General features: G+C 44.2%; 1 protein-coding gene and 1 long non-coding RNA gene across 2 annotated transcripts in view; one reads left to right on the top strand and one right to left on the bottom strand.

The window, feature by feature from the left end:
* LOC125964003 (uncharacterized) overlaps window positions 1-18750 on the bottom strand; it is a 223063-nt gene that overhangs the window by 139543 nt on the left and 64770 nt on the right. The window lies entirely within an intron of this gene.
* Window positions 6686-18750, top strand: part of TTC23L (tetratricopeptide repeat domain 23 like) — a 130802-nt gene continuing 118737 nt past the window's right edge. The window contains exons 1-3 of the mRNA XM_049708024.1: window positions 6686-6753; window positions 10606-10813; window positions 14751-14874. Of these exons, the coding sequence (XP_049563981.1) occupies window positions 6686-6753; window positions 10606-10813; window positions 14751-14874 (400 nt within the window). The remainder of the gene's footprint in view (window positions 6754-10605; window positions 10814-14750; window positions 14875-18750) is intronic.

The raw sequence follows: 18750 nt of genomic DNA, 5'->3' as shown, positions 1-18750 counted from the left end.
AGTATACATATCATTAACTAGGTTTTAGTATTTGTTTGAAATTCTTTCTAGGTAAAATTTACATAACAATGAAATGCATAAATATTAAGTGTACCATCTGATAAGTTTTGACAAGTAAATATGCCTGGGCAACAAACCCTATCAAGGTATAGAACGTTACCATTAGCCCAGAACATCCTCTCATCTCCTTCCTTAAAATTAGCAAAGCCTGAAGGTATATGGGACAAAATCCAGGAGAAACAAGGCACACACTTCCAGGTGCCCTCTTCCAGTGGAGTTACATGGATATAGCTAATTGTCCCAGCAGTGATGTGTGACAACACTTCGGAAGTCTGGCCAGTCAGATTAGTCCACCCAAGCCTGGGTATCCAGGACTTTATTGGGGATCTATCATGAAGGCTGAAGTACCTGCATAACAATTTCAGCTATTCAGATTCCAGACCCCCCAGAGCAAAGACATGCATTCATCACACATCACATTTTAAGAATGAACTATTTAATCGGATTTGTACCACTTGGCCCAAAATGTCAAGCATACAAAAATGTTCTCAGACAGAATATTCTAATGGATCAGAACTCATTTCCCAGGAGCCAGTCTGAGGCCATTCCTGAAGATAGGCATTTTTAATGAATATGCAGGTTTTGAGCAACCCAGACATGTAAATTAATCCTTTAAACCTATACATTTAAATCAAGTTAAACACTCTGGTAGGCAGAATAACACTCCCCCAAAGAGGCTCATGTCCTAATTCCCTGGAATTTAAATAGTTTATGTTATATGGCAAAAGGAGAATAAAGTTCACACATAGAATTAAAGTTGTTATTCAGCTGACCTTAAAACAAGGAGATTACCCTGGGTTACCCTGGTAAGGCCTGATGTAATCAAAAGGGTCTTTTAAAGCAGGAGAAGGAGTCAGAGATTTAAAGATGCTACACTGCTGGCTCTGAAGATGGAAGAAGAGCCATGAACCAAGGAAGGCAGGTGGTTTCTAGAAGCTGGAAAAGGCAAGAAAACAATTCTCCCCGAGAGCCTCCAGAAAGAACCGGTCTTGCTGACACCTGATCTCTAGGCCAGTGATGGTCATTGCAGACTTCTGACCTCCAGGACGAGGAGATAATAAATTCTTGTTGTTTTAAGCTGCTAAGTTTGTGATGACTTGTTACAGCAGCAATAGGAACCCAATATACACAGAGAGGCCAGAATCTCTACTAATGGAGAGCTCCTGAAGATGACTCAGTTTCTTAAGTGTTATTGAACACTAGTAATAAGCCAGGCACTGTGCTGAACGCTAAAGGCTCAGTGGTGGATATAAGTCTGCTCACAAGAACCTCACATCTGGTCAGACAGGGCCTGCCACCCAGCAGCTATTCAGTATTCACTGGGTGGGTGGGTAGGTGGAGATTTGGATAGATGGATTGCCCATAAGGCCCTGCATGACCTGCTCTTCTGCTGACCCACTCTCCTGTCTCTCTTTTCATTCTTTTTTTTTTTAATTTTAATTTAATTTAATTTTATTTTTTGCGGTACGCGGGCCTCTCACTGTTGTGGCTCACAGTCGTGGAGCACAGGCTCCGGATGCGCAGGCTCAGCGGCCATGGCTCACGGGCCCAGCCCCTCCACGGCATGTGGGATCTTCCTGGACCGGGGCACGAACCCGTGTCCCCTGCATCGGCAGGCGGACTCTCAACCACTGCGCCACCAGGGAAGCCCGACTCTCTTTTCATTCTTAATTGAAACTTTTTCTGTTCTTGAATCCATTAAATTTGCTCCTGCCTCAGGGCTTTTGCACTTGCTATTAACATCTTACAATGCTCTTCTGGACATTTGTGTCATTTGCTCCCTTATTCCCTTGTGGTCTCTGCTCAATGCTACCTTGTCAGAGAAGCCCTTCTTAACTACACTGTATAAGCCAGTATACCCCTCCCCACATCCACATCACTTTCCAGATCCCTTGCCTGACTTTATTTTTCTCCATATAATTTGTTACTTCCATGTCAGGTGGTTCATCCCTTTCCCAAAGCTGGACCCCTTAGCAGGGGCCTGAGACTGGCTGCAGGAAGAGGCGTTTTCCTAATTCATACAAAGTTGCTGCCTATTCCCTAAGCCACCTGCCTTCTTCTAACTTGCAGAGATGTCATATTGTTTACTAGCAGCCCTGGTAGAACAGAAGCTCTAGGAGAGTGAAATCTTTGTCGATTTGTTCGCTGTTGCTTTCCCTAATGCTTAGAAAGAACAGTGTCGGGCACATAGCAGGTATTCAATAGTTATTTTTCCTTGGATGGATGGACAGATGCATGGAAAAATTCAAAAGTAAATGGAGTGCCAAGAGACTTGTGAGTGTCACTATGAGACTCACAAGTGGATGGGATACCGTGGGAGCTCAGAAAGAAGGTATCTAACCCTGCCTTGAGAAGCTGGAAAATGTGTTTTAAGAAATTACACAGTCCAGGGACTTCCCTGGTGGTGCAGTGGTTAAGAATCGTCCTGCCAATGCAGGGGACACAGGTTCAAGCCCTGGTCCGGGAAGATCCCACATGCCGCAGAGCAACTAAGCCCACACGCCACAACTATTAAGCCTGCGCTCTAGAGCCCATGAGCCACAACTACTGAAACCTAAGCGCCTAGAGCCCATGCTCCACAACAAGAGAAGCCACTGCAATGAGAAGCCCATGCACCACAAGGAAGAGTAGCCCTTGCTCACCACAACTAGAGAAAGCCCGTGCACGGCAACGAAGACCCAACGTGGCCAAAAAAAAAAAAAAAAAAAAAAATCACACAACCCAAGAGAAAGTTTATTTGCATTTCCTTGTTCTTAGGTCTCACAGTCCTTGAGTTTGGAATCATTTGGAGCTAATCCCATTTGATTGGGGGTTGGAAGAGTCTAAAAGTATCCTATACCCATGATTCCTCTGTGTGATTTCTGCCATAGCAAAGATTACGGTAATCAGGATCAAAGGAGAGTACGTGAACCCGCTGTAAAAGCACTATCCCCAGATTACTAGCATTCCATTCCAGAGTTAGCGAACAGAACTAAAGCACACTTACCATTGAGACAGGAGGGAAAGGAGCAGTATACAAATGCTAGATAATGAAGAAAGGGGGCAGCTGTTGGGACGTGATAAAGACTGGCTGGAACCAGCTGAAAACAAGGTGGCTTTGAGAACAGTCCAGTCACTGACCTTTAGCTCATTATACCTTCATTGTAATCCTAAAAATCACTCTCCGTTATGCCATGACGGTTCCGAGGTAGACCATAAAATGCCAAATAGTGGGCAGTGATCCAATTCCTGGGAAATCCCCACCCTACCCCAAAATAGCGAGAACATTCCTCCCACTCATTAGCCTATGAAATTACTTAATCCATAAAAACCTAGGACCCCAGGCCCCAGAACCACTCGCACTTTCCAGGATGACCCCATGCCCTGGGGCTGCTCTCACTTTCTAAAGCAGTCTGCATTCTGCCTATTGAATGTGTATCTCTCTCAATAAATACCCATTGCTTTCCCTTTACTCTGGCTTACTCTTGAATTCTTTCCTGCAGGAAGCCAAGAACCCTCCCTTGGTGATCGGTCCTAAGGACACCTGCAGGTCCCAGGATGTGACATTTTCCCCCCTGCAACTCTATAACTAACTTTACATTTGCAGCCAGGGTTAAGATGTAAGGAAAGAAAGTGTCACAGAGGTTTAGAACTCTAAAAGTCTTTAAAGTTCTTTTCATTTGATTTCTAATTTTACAGATGAGCTAATTAAATGGAGGTGGAGCCAGAGTGTTGGCTTTAGGGAATGGGAACTCAGTGACTGTTCTGGTACCACATGTCCCCCTCACAAGGATCAGCAAAGCAAGTGTTCAGGAAAGAGAAGTTATATTTAATACACTTAGAAACAACTTCATAGCTATTTCCTAGAATGACAGAACATTAAAACTTTCCATTTCATTGAAGACCAACTTGTAACAAGGATAAGGGAAATAAGTGTTAGAGAACAGGAAACCAGTTCTGCCCTTTATCCCCATACATGTTAAATATTCATATTAAATATTCAATATTATGTTCATAGAATCATAAAAATCTGTGGTTTATCCTCACAGAATCCTGGAACTGGAAGGGGTTCTGGAAAGCAAGTGGTACAAACACTCTCAATGTACTGGCAAGAAAATTCAGTCCCCTAGGCTGTGACTTGCCCCAGGGCACACAGTCCAAAGCAGAACCCTGACATCCTGAAGCCCAGCTCAATGCTCTCATCATCCTTTCATGCTGAGGGTTCTTTTAGAAAACAGAGAATAAAAGGGGTGGGGTCTTTCTAAAATTTTGGCTCAGGAGTTTGAGGGTACAGATTTAAACTTTAATAAGCCATCCAGGTTTTAGTTAAGAGATATTAAAGCAAACTCACTTAAATAGCTCCTCCAACCTAACTTCAGAAAGGCTACCTTGGCAGTCTTGGATCAACAGCAATCAAACTTCAGCCTCAGAACTGGAAAGAACAAACAGTGAATGTAAACACCACCTGTCAAGTTCTTGGTAAATATTTTCCTTCTTTTTCTACTGAGCCTGCTCTTGTTTGAAAAGGAGAGGGACATACCAGTTCCAACTTGACTTGTCACAGCCCCTAATTCATTGTGGGGTTCATGGCAACACCCTGAAACCCGAGGCTGCTTGAGCCAGTGACGTTCATTTGGTTATTAACCACAGTTGCCCCTGTACCTGTCAGATCTGAGTTACTGTTACCACTGTGGGTGTTTCAGGCCACTGAAGATGGGTAGGATAAGGATACATGGTGCATAACTTAGGGCTATGTGGTGTTTGCCAAATGTGCCCTCTACCCTCGAAAATATTCTCTGAACTGCTAATCATTAGCAGAACTAGTGGTCCATATCTTAAGCTACTCACTTCCTGCACTCCGCTCCCTTATCCATGCGTAGCTCTAATCTTACCGGGAGCGGCAACACAGACGGTGCCAGCACCGTCAATAGTTCTATCTGAGCCTTTCCTCGCGGGCCCGGAGGACCCGAACAGCTGGGCAACTGTGAGGGTGCAGGGCGCGCGGAGGGGCACGCGGGGGCGAAGAGTGTCGCCGAATACAGCCCGGTACGTCGTTGCAGCTTTAAATTGGTAAGGTCGTGGAGCCGGACGCCCCTTTCCATCCTTCGATGGGATTTACCTTCTCTTCCGGCGTCGTTATCTCCGAGAGGTCCCTTTAAGAAAAACAGTAGTGGACCGTTCAGCCGCAGCAGAGGGAAGTGTGGGGACGAAGCTAAGGTCGCCCGAGTCTCGCCCGCGGGGACCGTTAAGGCAAGGGTGCGGCGGCAGCTATGGTTTGCGGGGATGGCCTGGGGTTCCGCTGGGCCGGAAGTGCCCCTCGTCGCCATGGCTACAGGCGCGGGCGCCGCCCGCAACGTTCAGTTTCCATGGTAACCCCATTGTCTCAGTAGCCAGAACTCCGGCGGCGGGCGGGAAAGGTAGAGCGAGGTGAGCTTCTCTCTTCCGCAAGGCAAGCTAACGGTGCCTTGAACGAGGTCCGAAGAGGCCGGTACACTGAAGCCGCCGGCGGAAGGCGAGCCGCCAGGCTGAGGGAGCCGGGAAGTCTAGTTCTGGGCCGTGGCTCCTCTGCCCTCGGCCAGGTACGCCGCGTCACGCTTGCCTCTCGGCCGCCCTCGCCCGCTTTTCGGGCTAGAGCCTCTGCGGCCGGGGCACCGCCCACAGGAAAGAAGCCAGGGGAAGCTCGGACGTTGCTCGGAATGTGGTGTTAAGGTTTACAAAGTTAAGGGGAGACAACGGCAGAAAATAAGGAAGCGATTTGCACTTGAGAGAGGGGGGCGATAGTGGTGTTACAATCCAGGGCCATGTGAAACCGCACAGGAACAGAATTTAGGAGGTTGAGACGTCAGAACCCCTCGCCCTGGCCACAGTTTTGAAAGTAGAGATGAGAAAGACAAATTAGTGAATCTTCCCTTCTAGTCTTTGGATTGTGAATGTTGTGGAGTCTGAGTCAGAGAGCTAGCTCCTCAGGGCTCAGGTGGGAATGAGTGACATTCTGCAGGGTGAAATGAGGAGGGACTTGGTGGGTACCAATGTTCAATAAATAACTGCATTCGAGTTCGATTTGATTTAAGCGACACGGATAGCCATGAGGGTTCAATTTAGCAGATAATTACAAATCAGATTTTTTGCCATGAGTTTCAGTCATTTCCCCCATCAGCTAATGACAGCAACCAAAGCAGACGCATGTGTTTTAGCTCCTTAACTAGGATCACCTATCAAGTAGTGAGATGGCCCAAGGGACACGGAGAAGAATTAACCAACAAATACACTGTTAGTAGTGAGAGCGGGTTACCTGCAAAAACAGTATCTGACTTGAGTAGGAGATCATAGTTTTGTTGATTCAGGAGCTGTTAATGTGTTGGCTTAAGGGGTAAAAAAGGTAGGGGATTTTGGAGGTAATGTGAAGTAAAAATTAGAGGAAGGAAATTTGATTCAGGGATTTAATTTGGCAAATGTCTTTAATTTCTGCTTTCCACGGTCTCCATACACGAGTGTTGTGTATAGTCTATTTGTGGATTTAGGATGGGTTATGTATTTGGGCAGTTTCATTTTAATGCCGATAGCATCCAACAAAGGGAAAACAGAACAGACTTCTAAGCGTTTTCTTTCAAAGCTGACCTCACATGTGATTCTTGGTAGGAAGAAGATGCGAGCCAGCCCCATCCGCATCCCGACTGTCAGCAATGACACCGACTGGGACTTCTGCTTCCATCTGTAAGTATCATACTCACTCAGTGGCCTGAAACATTGGGACCTCCACTTAAGGCAAACCTTGGTGAACTTTGCATGCATATTATATAGTAGAGAAGATTGAGCTTCTGTGTTGTATGCTAATAATGGTTCTGTTCTAATGTCCATTTGTACCTGTGCAACCTATGCAAGATGGAAAACAAATGTTTTTTCCTAAGGAAAATTTCAATTTTTTTATAAAGATAGGTTACTTATAGCAAGATTGGTAAAGTCATGGAGAATTAAATATAGAAAAATTAATGAGAAATTGAAATTGTTTCATGAAATAAAGAGACAATAAGTAAATTAAAAATTTCACATCATAACAGCTAATACTTATTGAGCAAATACTATGTGCCGGGCACTGTTCTAAGTACTTATGCATATTAACGCAACTAATTCCCCCAAAACTCTGTGAGGGAGGTACTGTGATTACCCCATTTTTTAGGTAAGGAATATGAATTAAAGAGAGGTTAGGCAATTTGCTCGAAGTCACACAGCTAGTAAATGCTATTCAAACTGGGCAGTCTGACTCCAGAATCCATTCCTTAACCACTCCTCTATACCAGAGTTTCTCAACCTCGACACTACTGACATTTTGGATCCGATTATTCTTTGTTGTGAGGGCTGTCCTGTGCATTGTAGCATCCCTGGTCTCTACCTATGAGATGTCAGTAGCACTGTCCCAGTTGTGACAAGCCAAGATATCTCCAGACATTGCCAAATGTCCCCTGAGAGCAGTATCACCCTTGGTTGAGAACCATTGCTCTATACCAATGCTATCAAGTAGAAATATAACGCAAGCCACAAATGTAATATTAAATTTTTAAGTAGCCATATTAAAAAATAAAACTAAACAGGTAAATTTAATTTTAACACCATATTTATTTATTTCAGTATATCTAAAATATTACATAACGTAATTCATGAAATACTTTTTCTTCAATTAAGTCTTTGAATTTCGGTGTGTGTTTTACACCTGCAGCAGATCTCAATTCAGACCAGACACATTTCATGTGCTTAATAGCCACATGAGACTAGTAGTTAATGTATTAGTGTAATTCTATACCATCTCATAAAATATCTTAAGGTTAAGGGTTATACAAATATAAAATTGAAGTTAAAAATGTAGAGTTTACAGTAGAGTATCTTGGAAATAATCAGGTAATTCATATTTAATTTTACTAGTCAGAATTCACATTTATGATGGCAACATGTAGAATAAGTTAGAAACCTAGCAGATCTTTCATTTAACTGGCCTAATTATTTTATTCTGACTATCCTTCCAGATATCTAACTGGTCAATATTCTCCAGGCATGTTTTTTACCTTTCATAGCAAAATGTTCAAAGCTAGTTCAGGGCTTGGCAGTCTCAAGTCATTTGTCAAGACCTCAATGTTTCTACTTCCTTTGAGGCCCTGCTGTTGAAGCTTGCTCCCTTTGGTCTCAGCTTAATTTCATTCAAGGCTGAAATTTAAATATTTAGGGCTTATAATTTTTTTTTAAAAATTATTTATTTAAATTTATTTATTTATTTTTGGCTGCATTGGGTCTTCGTTGCAGCGCACGGGCTTCCTCTAGTTGCGGCGAGTGGGGGCTACTCTTGTGGTGTGCTGGCTTCTCGTTGCAGTGGCTTCTCTTGTTGTGGAGCACGGGCTCTAGGCACGTGGGCTTCAGTAATTGTGGCACATGGGCTCAGTAATTGTGGCTCGTGGGCTCTAGAGCACAGGCTCAGTAGTTGTGGCGCACGGGCTTAGTTGCTCCGCTGCATATGGGATCTTCCCGGACCAGGGCTCGAACCCTTATCCCCTGCATTGGCAGGCAGATTCTTAACCACTGCGCCACAGGGAAGCCCCTGGGGCTTATAATTTTTAATATCCAAAATTAGTAATCTCTTTGGTGACCCCAGTAGATTGAACTTCTGCTTCAGGTGGGTGAAATATGCAGCCTACGCGAAGCCTTCTATTGAGGGACTGAGCTTTCTTTCCGTGAGTTTTCTTGAGTTATGATCTCTTGTCACAGATTTCCTCCACCTTCAGTCTTTTTCAGGTATCCTAAAGGCCTTATACTTTCTTTTTCCATTCATTTGTTCATTATTTAACCAGCCATTATTTGTTTTTGCTGTGAGCCAGGTATCAGGGTTTCTTAGAAACAAATGAGACTCAGCCCCAGCCCTGGTGGAGTTAACTGGCTAGGAAGCAAAGAAGACTCCGAAACAAAAGCAGATTTTGAAAATGAGACTGTTGCGTGATTCGCACTATAGTAGAAGTTGGAGAAGACTTTTGCAAGCCCTGTAGAGGGTGTTTCTACTGCTACTCCAGTGCTAGACTTCCAGCAGAGGTGACATTCGAGTTGGAGGAGGAGTACGGAATTCACTAGGCAGAGAACAGGCAGGTTTAGCACCTGTCTCCTGATTACAGTGCTGCGCCAGCCTTCCCTGGCTTTTCCATTGAATTTGCATGTCTTCTGAAAGCACACTTCTGTTTGTGGGCAGAAGGCAGTCCTGCTGGGCCCTGGGCTTGGGCCTGAAGAAACGTTGCTGTCCTGTCCACATAACCTGGTTTGCCCACATGCCTAAGTAAACATAGGTTATTTAGAACAGGGCTCTGGATGGGTATTAGGATGTCATTTATTCGAACCTGGTGTAAAAGGTTACGCTTGACATTTACTTTCCTTCTAAATTTTCCTCTTTTTGTTTTTCTTACAATGAAAATTCATTACTTATCTAATCAGTGGAAAAGGAAGATAAATTTTGTTTTAAAAACTATACTATGGTTGAACTTTTAAAAGCTATCGTGAATACAAAGGTGATTCCTTTGGGGGAACTTATTAATAATTAAAATTTCTGTTGTTGCTCTTAATATCTTAGAATTCTATTTCTTCTGGATCACTTTATGATGTCTCTGGTAGAGTTAGGATATGGTTATCTTTTTTGTTATGTAAGATTAACTCTTTGGGCTTTTATCTTTATCATACCAATTACCCATTCATAGTTATGTTCAGCATCATAGTCTGAGATCTGCATGGTGTGTGTGTGTGTGTGTGTGTGTGTGTGTAAGGGGGTGGGCAGGGGGTGCTGGGGAAGAGGGAGATTTTCAACCCACTCAGCTCTTTCTCAAACACGTTTGTTTTTTTGTTTTGTTTTTTCTAACATAATTGAGAAGGTCATTTCTCTTCTGAATCTGCACTTGACCCAGTGTGGGTTCTCTCCCCTCTCCTTGGTGGGACCACATCCTCTTTGGTTACTATTTATGTTGAAGCTTTTAAGAAATATGAAAGAAGACACATGAAGTTCTGACCTCAAAATGTTAGTTCCCTTTACCTTATTTCATTATGTCCATTTTCCCCCCTGGTTTGGATCAGAATTTTAGAACATCAAGGATCTTGGAGATCTTCCAATTCAACATCCTCACGTCATGGAGCTCATAAAATAAGAATACCTAATGTTAAAAGAGCACTTACTAAATAGCAGGCTAAGTGATTTATGATATTATCTGATTTAATCCCATAACCTCATCAGGTGGGTATTCATATTGACTTCATTTTACAGTGAAGCAAACCAGTAACTTACTTAGGGTCATATGGTTGGTAAGCAGCAGGGCTGCGACTCTGCCATAGGTGGGAGGTTCCCTAAATCTGTTTGATTGGAACCACTACACTGCGTTCTAATTCTTGGCTTTTCAGGTGACGTGAGTTTGCCACCTAGCTTTACTCTACAGGTTTATTTCAGAGATCATATTCCTAGCTCCCAGTTGGGAGGGCTCTGTCCTTCAGTGCTGCCTTGTTTGAGATATGCAGGGTTAAACCTGACTCCGTGTCCCTCTCTGGTACCCACAGGTCACAGCAAACCAAGATCCCAGAGCATCAGCAAACAGATGAGTTGTATCCCACTAGTGGGTCTGGAGAGAGCGAACAAGATGCTAAAGCCAAGGAGGAGAAGGCCATAGACCGTATGTCTCTTCCCAAAGAGAAACCGGCCCAATCCCAGAAGAACGTAGCTCAGCTGATTAAGGGAAAAATGATAATAAAACAAAAAACTCAGTGGGTTTTCCATTTAAAAATACGTCCATGACTAGAGAAGTTCTTCCTTAATTGCAGATCGAAGGACATGAAGTAGAGGAAGGTGTTATATTTCTCTATAAGTGGAAGAAAAGAAAGCAGAGCATAGTCGGTAGCCAGCCCGCCTTCGGGCTCCACACGTGGGTCACTGTGCATACCTCCTTGGAGTGTTTGTGCTCCTAGCTTTAAACTAAAAATTGTTTGCTTCTTCCTGTTGCTGTTTGATTACGTTAATTAAAAAATCATCTTTTGTTTTCTCCTGAAAGGTTTCAGAATAATATCTTTTGGGTAACAAGAAGGCCAGGATAGTGAGGCAGGAGGCTGAGAACAAGGGTAGCCAGGCAGGGTCTAGGCTCAGGCCTGGCAAGGATACGGTGAGATGCCTGTGGTTACAGTGGAATCATAAGCAAACCAAAGGACCGGAAGTGGGCGGTAGCAGCAGGGGTCAGAGAGTGTAGGTATCCATTTTCAAGAGCAAAGCAAGGACTTGGGAACTAGGACCTCAGAGCAAGCGTTTAGCAAGAGTGTTCAAAATGCGGGAACCCGAGAAAGCATGTCAGTGACCCTCACGATTAACACACAGGCACCGACCTGCTCCCAGAGCATTATTTATCAACAAAGGAGTTCATGTGCTGACTTACTGACTTCCTGGCCATTCCTGGCTAAAGGAAAAAATGATCTTAACGTACATGTGTGAAAAAAAAAACCTCTGCAGATGGCTTAGGAAAGGCTGAGAGGCACTTCAGAGGGAGATGATAGAAGCTGATACTTCCCTAGATGGATGTATTTATAATATAAAGTTACCTCTGTAAAGTACCCAGAAACTTGCAAAGGACCATCGTCCTGACCTGGATCCAATAGTATTTCATAAACCCAGGCTAGAGTGATCACTTCTAGAAAGAAAAGTACCAACTGCTGTGGAACGCGAGTGTGGGCTTTTAAGACTTGGCAGCTCCTCGGGACTTCCCTGGTGGCGCAGTGGTTAAGACTCCCAATGCAGGGGGTCCGGGTTTGATCCCTGGTCTGGGAACTAGTCCCACATGCGTGCTGCAACTAAGAGTTCACAAGCCACAACTAAGGAACCCGCCTGCCGCAACTAAGACCCAGCACAACCAAATAAATAAATATTAAAAAAAAAAAAAAAAGACTTGACAGCTCCTTGACCAGTTTTGTTAATGACAAAGATTTAGATTTAGGAGTTATATCTAGCCCAGCTCAGCGCTCACAGCCCTGAAGGACAGGAATATTGGTGGCAGGAGCAGCAGCCCTGGATTGACCTCTAGAGCCCATACTGGTTGTCTCAGTTTCCCCAGGGCGGGAAGTGTGGGGATGAATGAATACAGAATGTCCAGAGCCAGGACAGAACTCAAGGCTTTGGACTCTCATTCCAGTGATTTTTCATGATGTTATGCTTCTCCCTCAGAATAGAACTTAGTATTTACTGTGCGTTCAGCCCGTGCAGAACTCTCAAAAATTCTGACTGAATGGATGTTTCTAAAACACGAGGGGAAATGTCGCTCTAACACTGTTTGCGTCTGTGTGTTTGAGCTGGGAGGGGTGAAGCATCAGGGTAGGAAGGAGATGGGGTGGGGGGACGGGAATCATGGGGATCGGAAGGGAGCAGTCCTTGGACCACTCTGTCTGTGTGTTACTCTGTAAATGGTTACATGCAGATAACACGTAACAGATTCGGATCACTTTGATGTTGACTCACTTTCCCTACAGTAACCCCATGAGGTAGATGGTATAGATTTCCAGATAGAAAAGGAAGCTGGGACTCCGGGTGATCTTGCCCCAAACATCACAGTCAGTAAACAGAGGGTTGAAACTCCAGGCTTTTGAGTCCTTGAAGTGCCGTTTTCACCTCACCGGGAAATGAATGCCTGACTCTGTCAGTTAGCGCAGCCAGTCGATGACTGTGTTTGTAGAGTTACTGACATCTGTGACCTGAAGGTGCAGTTCTCTGATTTCTTAGAGAGCTCTGCCTGTCAGTTCTACAGAGCTAGGGGCTCTCTCCTCGCCTCATACTTATCTTTGCCAACCGATAGATGATTTATTCAGCAAATACTGAATGTGCGCCTCCTCTCTGCATGGAGCATACAGCAGTGAACATGAGAAATAAACTTCTTTTATTTATTTATTAAATTTATAAATTTATTTATTTATTTTTGGCTGTGTTGGGTCTGGGCTTCAGTAGTCGTGGCACGTGGGCTCAGTAGTTGCGGCACGCAGGCTCTAGAACGCAGGCTCAGTAGCTGTGGCACACAAGCTTCGTTGCTCCGCAGCATGTGGGATCTTCCCAGACCAGGGCTCGAACCTGTGTCCCTTGCATTGGTGGGCAGATTCTTAACCACTGCACCACCAGGGAAGCCCCAGGAATAAACTGTTCTTGAGGAACTTATTTTCCAACTGGGGAGACAGATAATAGACAAACAAAATAATAGTTACTGCAATATCAGAGAGAGTGCCATGAAGAAAAAAATCAAATAGGTAATGGGATAGTAAGTGATGGGGTGAGAGTCTGTTTTAGATAAGGTGGCCAAGGAAGGCCTCTCTGAGGTGAATGCAATGAGGGTAACGATGTGTGAGAGTGTCCCAAGCTGGGGGGACAACAGGTGTACAAGCCCCAAGTTAGAAATTCGTTTGCTATGTTCAGGAACATCAGGTTTGTTTAAAAATCCAGATATGTTTATAATAATAATAATAAGAAGAAGAAGAATGATAAATAACTAGCTATTTGGTCACCATTGGAGGATGCTAGTGAATGAACTCATTTGGAAAGCTGATAAATAAAGAGAATGATTAAATCATGTATCCTGTCCTTCTGATACGAACTGTACTATTGGGTAACTAAGAAGGAGATGAGAGGAGATTTCTTTTTATAAAGTTATTCCACCTAACATATGAAGAGGGAATGATAGAATTGGGATATCAGCGTTTTATAATCTTTTATAGATTAATTCATGTAGTTGTGCTTTTAGCAGAAAGAGACAACCCAAGGTTAGGTGTTTTCTGATGGTAGAACATATGAAGTAGTTTTGCTTAAAAAAAGAAAAGCTAAAGGTAACCAAACTTCTAAATCAACCACGAATATAAAGGCAGAATGGAGACTGGAAGGACATGTTGAGTGACACCATAAATATTCAACCAAATTTCCATTTTTGGGAAACACTATAAACCAAATAACTCAGTTTCTTCAATAAATAATTTGCAATGAAAAGAATTAGAAATGGAGGTGGAACCCATTGATGAAAAGAGACTCATGAGACTGATCTCAGTGTATGGACAATTAAACTGTAAAAGAAATGTTAGCTTTATGAGGTAATTATTAGGTTTATGAGACTAGGTATTTGATAGTAAGGAATCATTATTAATATTTTGGTGAGATAATGATTTTGTGGTTATATTTCTAAGTCTGTATCTTTTGGAGATACTTATGAAATATGAAATGGTTTAATATCTTTGCTTTGCTTCAAAATCGTAGAGGGAGAGGGTGGATGCTTGAGGAGCATAGGTATGAAACCAGATTGGCTGTGAGCGATGAAGCTGACTCGTTCTCCATGCTCTTTTTGTATACTGTTAAAGTTTTTCACAATAAGAGGTTAAAAGAAGTCACTCTGGCTATGATGTAGAAAGTAGACTATGGGGGGCAAGAGTGGAGGCAATTAAGAGGGGCTGTGTTCACCCAGGTCAAAGATGAGGGTGGCTTGGACTAGGTACACGTGGCAGAAATGAGACGTGTGTAGCGTTAGAACTTAGGAATAGGGTGGAGCCAAGAGGGCTTGATGGATTGGCTGTGGGCTGGGAAGGGGGGAGGAGAGAAAAAGTTGACAGTGGACGCAGTCCTGCAATCCAGTGATAAGATACAGGCTGGAGATTTTCCTCCTTTCCACAAAGTGTAATGACTTGTTTGCTCTCTGCAGAATACCCAAGCAAATGAGGAGCTGATTCGCTGTGTCATCCTTTCTCGGATTATTTTTGGGGAAGAACCCTGGAAATGTGCACAGGCTTTGGCCACCCTGGCTTATGGCTACGTGACACTGAGAGGTACTCGATTTCCCCGGCTGGGTCTGGGGGAGCCAGCCACACTGAGCCCACACAGAACCACAGTCGGGGGGGGGGTGTTGCCCAGGGGAGGGTCCATCCTGTCCCCAACTCACACCTTGTCAGGAAGCGGGGAAGTCCATGGATGAGGCGGGCAGTGTGACAGGGATCGTAGAGGTAAAGGTAATAATGAGGGAAGGAAAGCAGAGGACAGAAGCCTGGAGGACAAGAGCGTTAGGATTGGGTAGCGGAAGCGGAGCCAGCAAGGAAATAGAATCAGGAGGGGCCAAGTCATGGAAGCCAAGGGCGGGGAAGGGGCTTCAAAAGGAAGTGCAGTGTGGTTTCAGCAGGGTCAGATGGCAGAGAGAGGTCAAATGAGGTGAGGGCCGAAGGCAGACCCATGGATTTGTCAGTTGGCAAGTCATTGACACTTGGTTTGGCACCAACAAGTATACTCCTTGGGCCCTGGGAGAGCCCAGATTCAGGGAGACAACTTAGGTAACTATTTTTGAAATTCTGACCTGAGGTGATGGCAGCTTGAACCTGAGAGGAAAGTACCAGAAGCGTTTGCGGGGGATGTTTGTCTGAACCGAGGGCAGGCAGACACGGCCTCCCTTTCTTTAGAGAGATTACTATGGTAGGTCTGTGGAAGGAGGTTGGCCTTCATCTTCTGAAATCAACCCTTTCTATGAATAGCCACAGTAGACTTTGAGTTTTGCTTTTCCAGTTAGATTCCAGACTAACTCAAGACAGGTAAACAGGTTATATTATAAAAGATGGTGGGAGCACCACCCTCTTTTCCCTAATTCACAGTTCTTCCTGCCGCATGAATGGAGAACCACATTTGAGTAGTAGGTTGGAGGGGAAAAAGTTTTCCTGTAAAAGAAGGTCTTTTTGTGTGTTTGTTTTTTCTAGATGGGAAAAACAACTTCCTGATTAGCTGAAATGCCCACATAATATAACAGCACTCAGTCTTGAACCCAGACTTTCTGAGGCCTAGCCTAGAGTTTTTCTAGAATAGGTTTTGATTATGGCCGTACCTTGAGAATAGCCTAGGGTCTCTTATTTCAGATATAGGCCTTACCCAGTTTCTTCACTTTAACTTTTTTTGAAGTCTGTGGTCCTTCAAATAAAACAACGAAAGCTTTGAAAAATCACGGACCTTCACGAGGGATGAAGTGCTTGCTGAATTCCACTTAGTTTTGTTGTCATTAATCCTGTAACTGCTGCAAAATGGACAGAATTTATGAGCCAGGCTCCCGTGCGGGAGGGACGCATGCGTCTGTGTGTGCTCGCGCCTCGCTGCACATGCGCATGCTTTATGGCCAGCAGACCTGCCTGCCTCATTTCCCTGGGAGCCTTTTCCAGCAATGGGGGAAGGGCGTCAAGCCAGAAGGCTGATTTCTCTCGATAAATGGTCTTCCAGTAAGTATTTAATGAGACACTTGTATATGTGAAATTCTTGGACGAGGGCTCTGGGAACTATAAGGGGCAGAAGGCACAGTCGTTGACTTCAGAGAACTTACAACCTCGTATGGAAGGTGAGCTACCCACGGACAACTGCGATAGAAGGCACCGGAAGGTACCAGAAGGCCATGGGACTGGTTTAAATGCAGGGCTTTGGGGGTGCTGGGTGAAATCATTTCTGACTGAAGGTAGTAAGTGATAGATTCAGGAAGAGGTACCATTCAAGAAGGCCCTTTAACAATGAGTAGGGTTGGGTAGGCAGAAGAAGGGGTGGGCATTTCTGATGAAGAACAAGGCCTGGCAGACGCATGGAGGTGGGAAAGTGCAGCGTGTGTTTAGAAAGTAATCAGCAGCGCTGGCTAGATACGGTAAGGACCACTCAGATGAACCTGGAAAGGAGGGCGCTTTGGGCAGGCTGAGGAATTAGTCATTTATTTGGTAGACAAGGAGGACTATTAGAGATTTTCCAGCAGGGGGATGAATAAGTCAAAGTGTGCTTTTGGAAAGGTCAGTCTAGCAATGATAGCTAGAATGGAAGCTATCTCATCTAGCTGTTTACCTCTAGGTGTAAAACCAGGCTGGTGACAGGGGGCATGAGTGAGAAGGTAAGGATTTAAGAGTCTATGAAGGACAGATACCTTTACCTTTTAAGCCAGAAATCCCACTTTTGGGACTCTTTCCTGAATACACACTTAAATGGATGATATTATTCTTTGCAGCATTGTTTATGATAGTAGAAGATTGGAAACAACCAAGTATACTCATCACTGAAGGACTAATGTACACTATGTGGTATATACAGCCTTAGAAAGGGCTTACCTACCACTAGGGAAAGATCTCCTGGATACATCTTTAGGCAACAGAGAACGCACAACGCAGGACCGTGTTTGTAACATACCTCTTTTCAGGTAAGAAGGAGGGGAGAGAAATGAGAATATGTGCTTATATTCACATCAAGAAACACTGAAGGAAACACAAGAAAGAAACAAAAGTTACCTAGAGGCTGCTTGTGAAAGGGAATAGAATTTGAAGTGAGACCGCTCAACATTTACCTTTTCCTATAATGTTAACTTTTGAACCATGGGAATGTATTACCTATTCAAAAATGATAGTTAAAAAAGGGCTGTGAAGGAAGAATTGGCAGGACATGGCATTGGATTTGGGGTTGAGGAAAAGTGAGGCCCCAAGATGACCATGAAGTTTCAGGCCCCTCAAAATGCCATCATCAGAGATAAGCCGGTCAGGAAAGGAAGCGAAGTGGGAGAGGAATGGCGGGTCTGGTTTTTGATATATTGATTTTGAATTACAACGGAGAAATCCACAAGTATATTTTTACTAGGTGCTGGAAAGTTGGGACCAGAACTGGGGAGGAGAGAAGGGGAATCGTAAGCATGGAAGAATATTTGAGACCAGAACTAGGGAGGGGAAATGGAAAATTATAAGCATGAAGGCCGAGGTTGACGTTATAGGAGTTGATAAAACTTCTGAGAGGAGAGAGAAGAAAAGGAAGAAATGGAAAGACAGACCCTTGGAGAATGGACATATTAATGGAAGGGAACAGAGGACCCTGGTAGAGTGAGCAAAGAGTCCAATAGAGAAGGTTTATCAAGGAGAGCTGAGTTAGAGCAGTGCCTTGGGAGCCAAGAGGAGAAGCCAAGCAGCCTGGGTGTCTGCTGCTGCCATGAGATGGGGATACAAGAAACTGCGACTGCACTTACTCAGTACGAGGCCCTTGGGGACCTCGCGAGAACCATTTCTGCAGAAGGGTTGGAGCAGATGCCAGATCCCAGGGATGAGGGGAAGGCATGGGCCGGTAGCCTAGGCTGTGTATGCCACGTCCTGCATAGTGAAAGGGATGAGGGGAAACAGGAGGGTAGCTAGGGAAGGCAGAAAGGTCATTTGAAGCTAATTTTATAAGAGGAGGCGACCTGGGAACATTTTAGGCAGTGAAGAAGGAGCCAGATAGAGAGTTTGAAGGTTTTAAAAAATGGAGCAATCGATGCAGCGGGGTTCAGGAGTCAATAACAAAAAAACGCGAGGCCTTTGCGAAGCAGAGAGTGTAAAAGACTGATGGTTGGTGAAACAGGGTAAGGGACGCTAGAAGTGGAACTCTGTCACCAGCTGACCTGGCGAGAACCCTCCCGAGCCTAGGGCTTCAGTGGTTGAGAAAAGGGCAGGTGGAGGTGGCTGGTCACCTTGTGACCACTGTTTCCATGTGTTCAGGAAGGAGAAGACAGTAACATGGGCAAGCAGTTTCCTGGTGTTTTGCCTATTATTAATGAAGCAATGAATTAATTTGTTAGCCTGTTATTACTTGGAACCTTCCAGGTATCTGGGGCTCTAAGTGTTGCAGAAATCTCGAAAAAGATGCATAAGTCATGAACCCTACCTTCTCTGTCTAGTTGGTAAAAA

The sequence above is a fragment of the Orcinus orca genome, chromosome 3 (assembly GCF_937001465.1).
Source record: "Orcinus orca chromosome 3, mOrcOrc1.1, whole genome shotgun sequence".
NCBI lineage: Eukaryota > Metazoa > Chordata > Mammalia > Artiodactyla > Delphinidae > Orcinus > Orcinus orca.
Note: the sequence above shows the minus strand (reverse complement) of the source record. Positions and strands in the feature narration are given on the sequence as shown.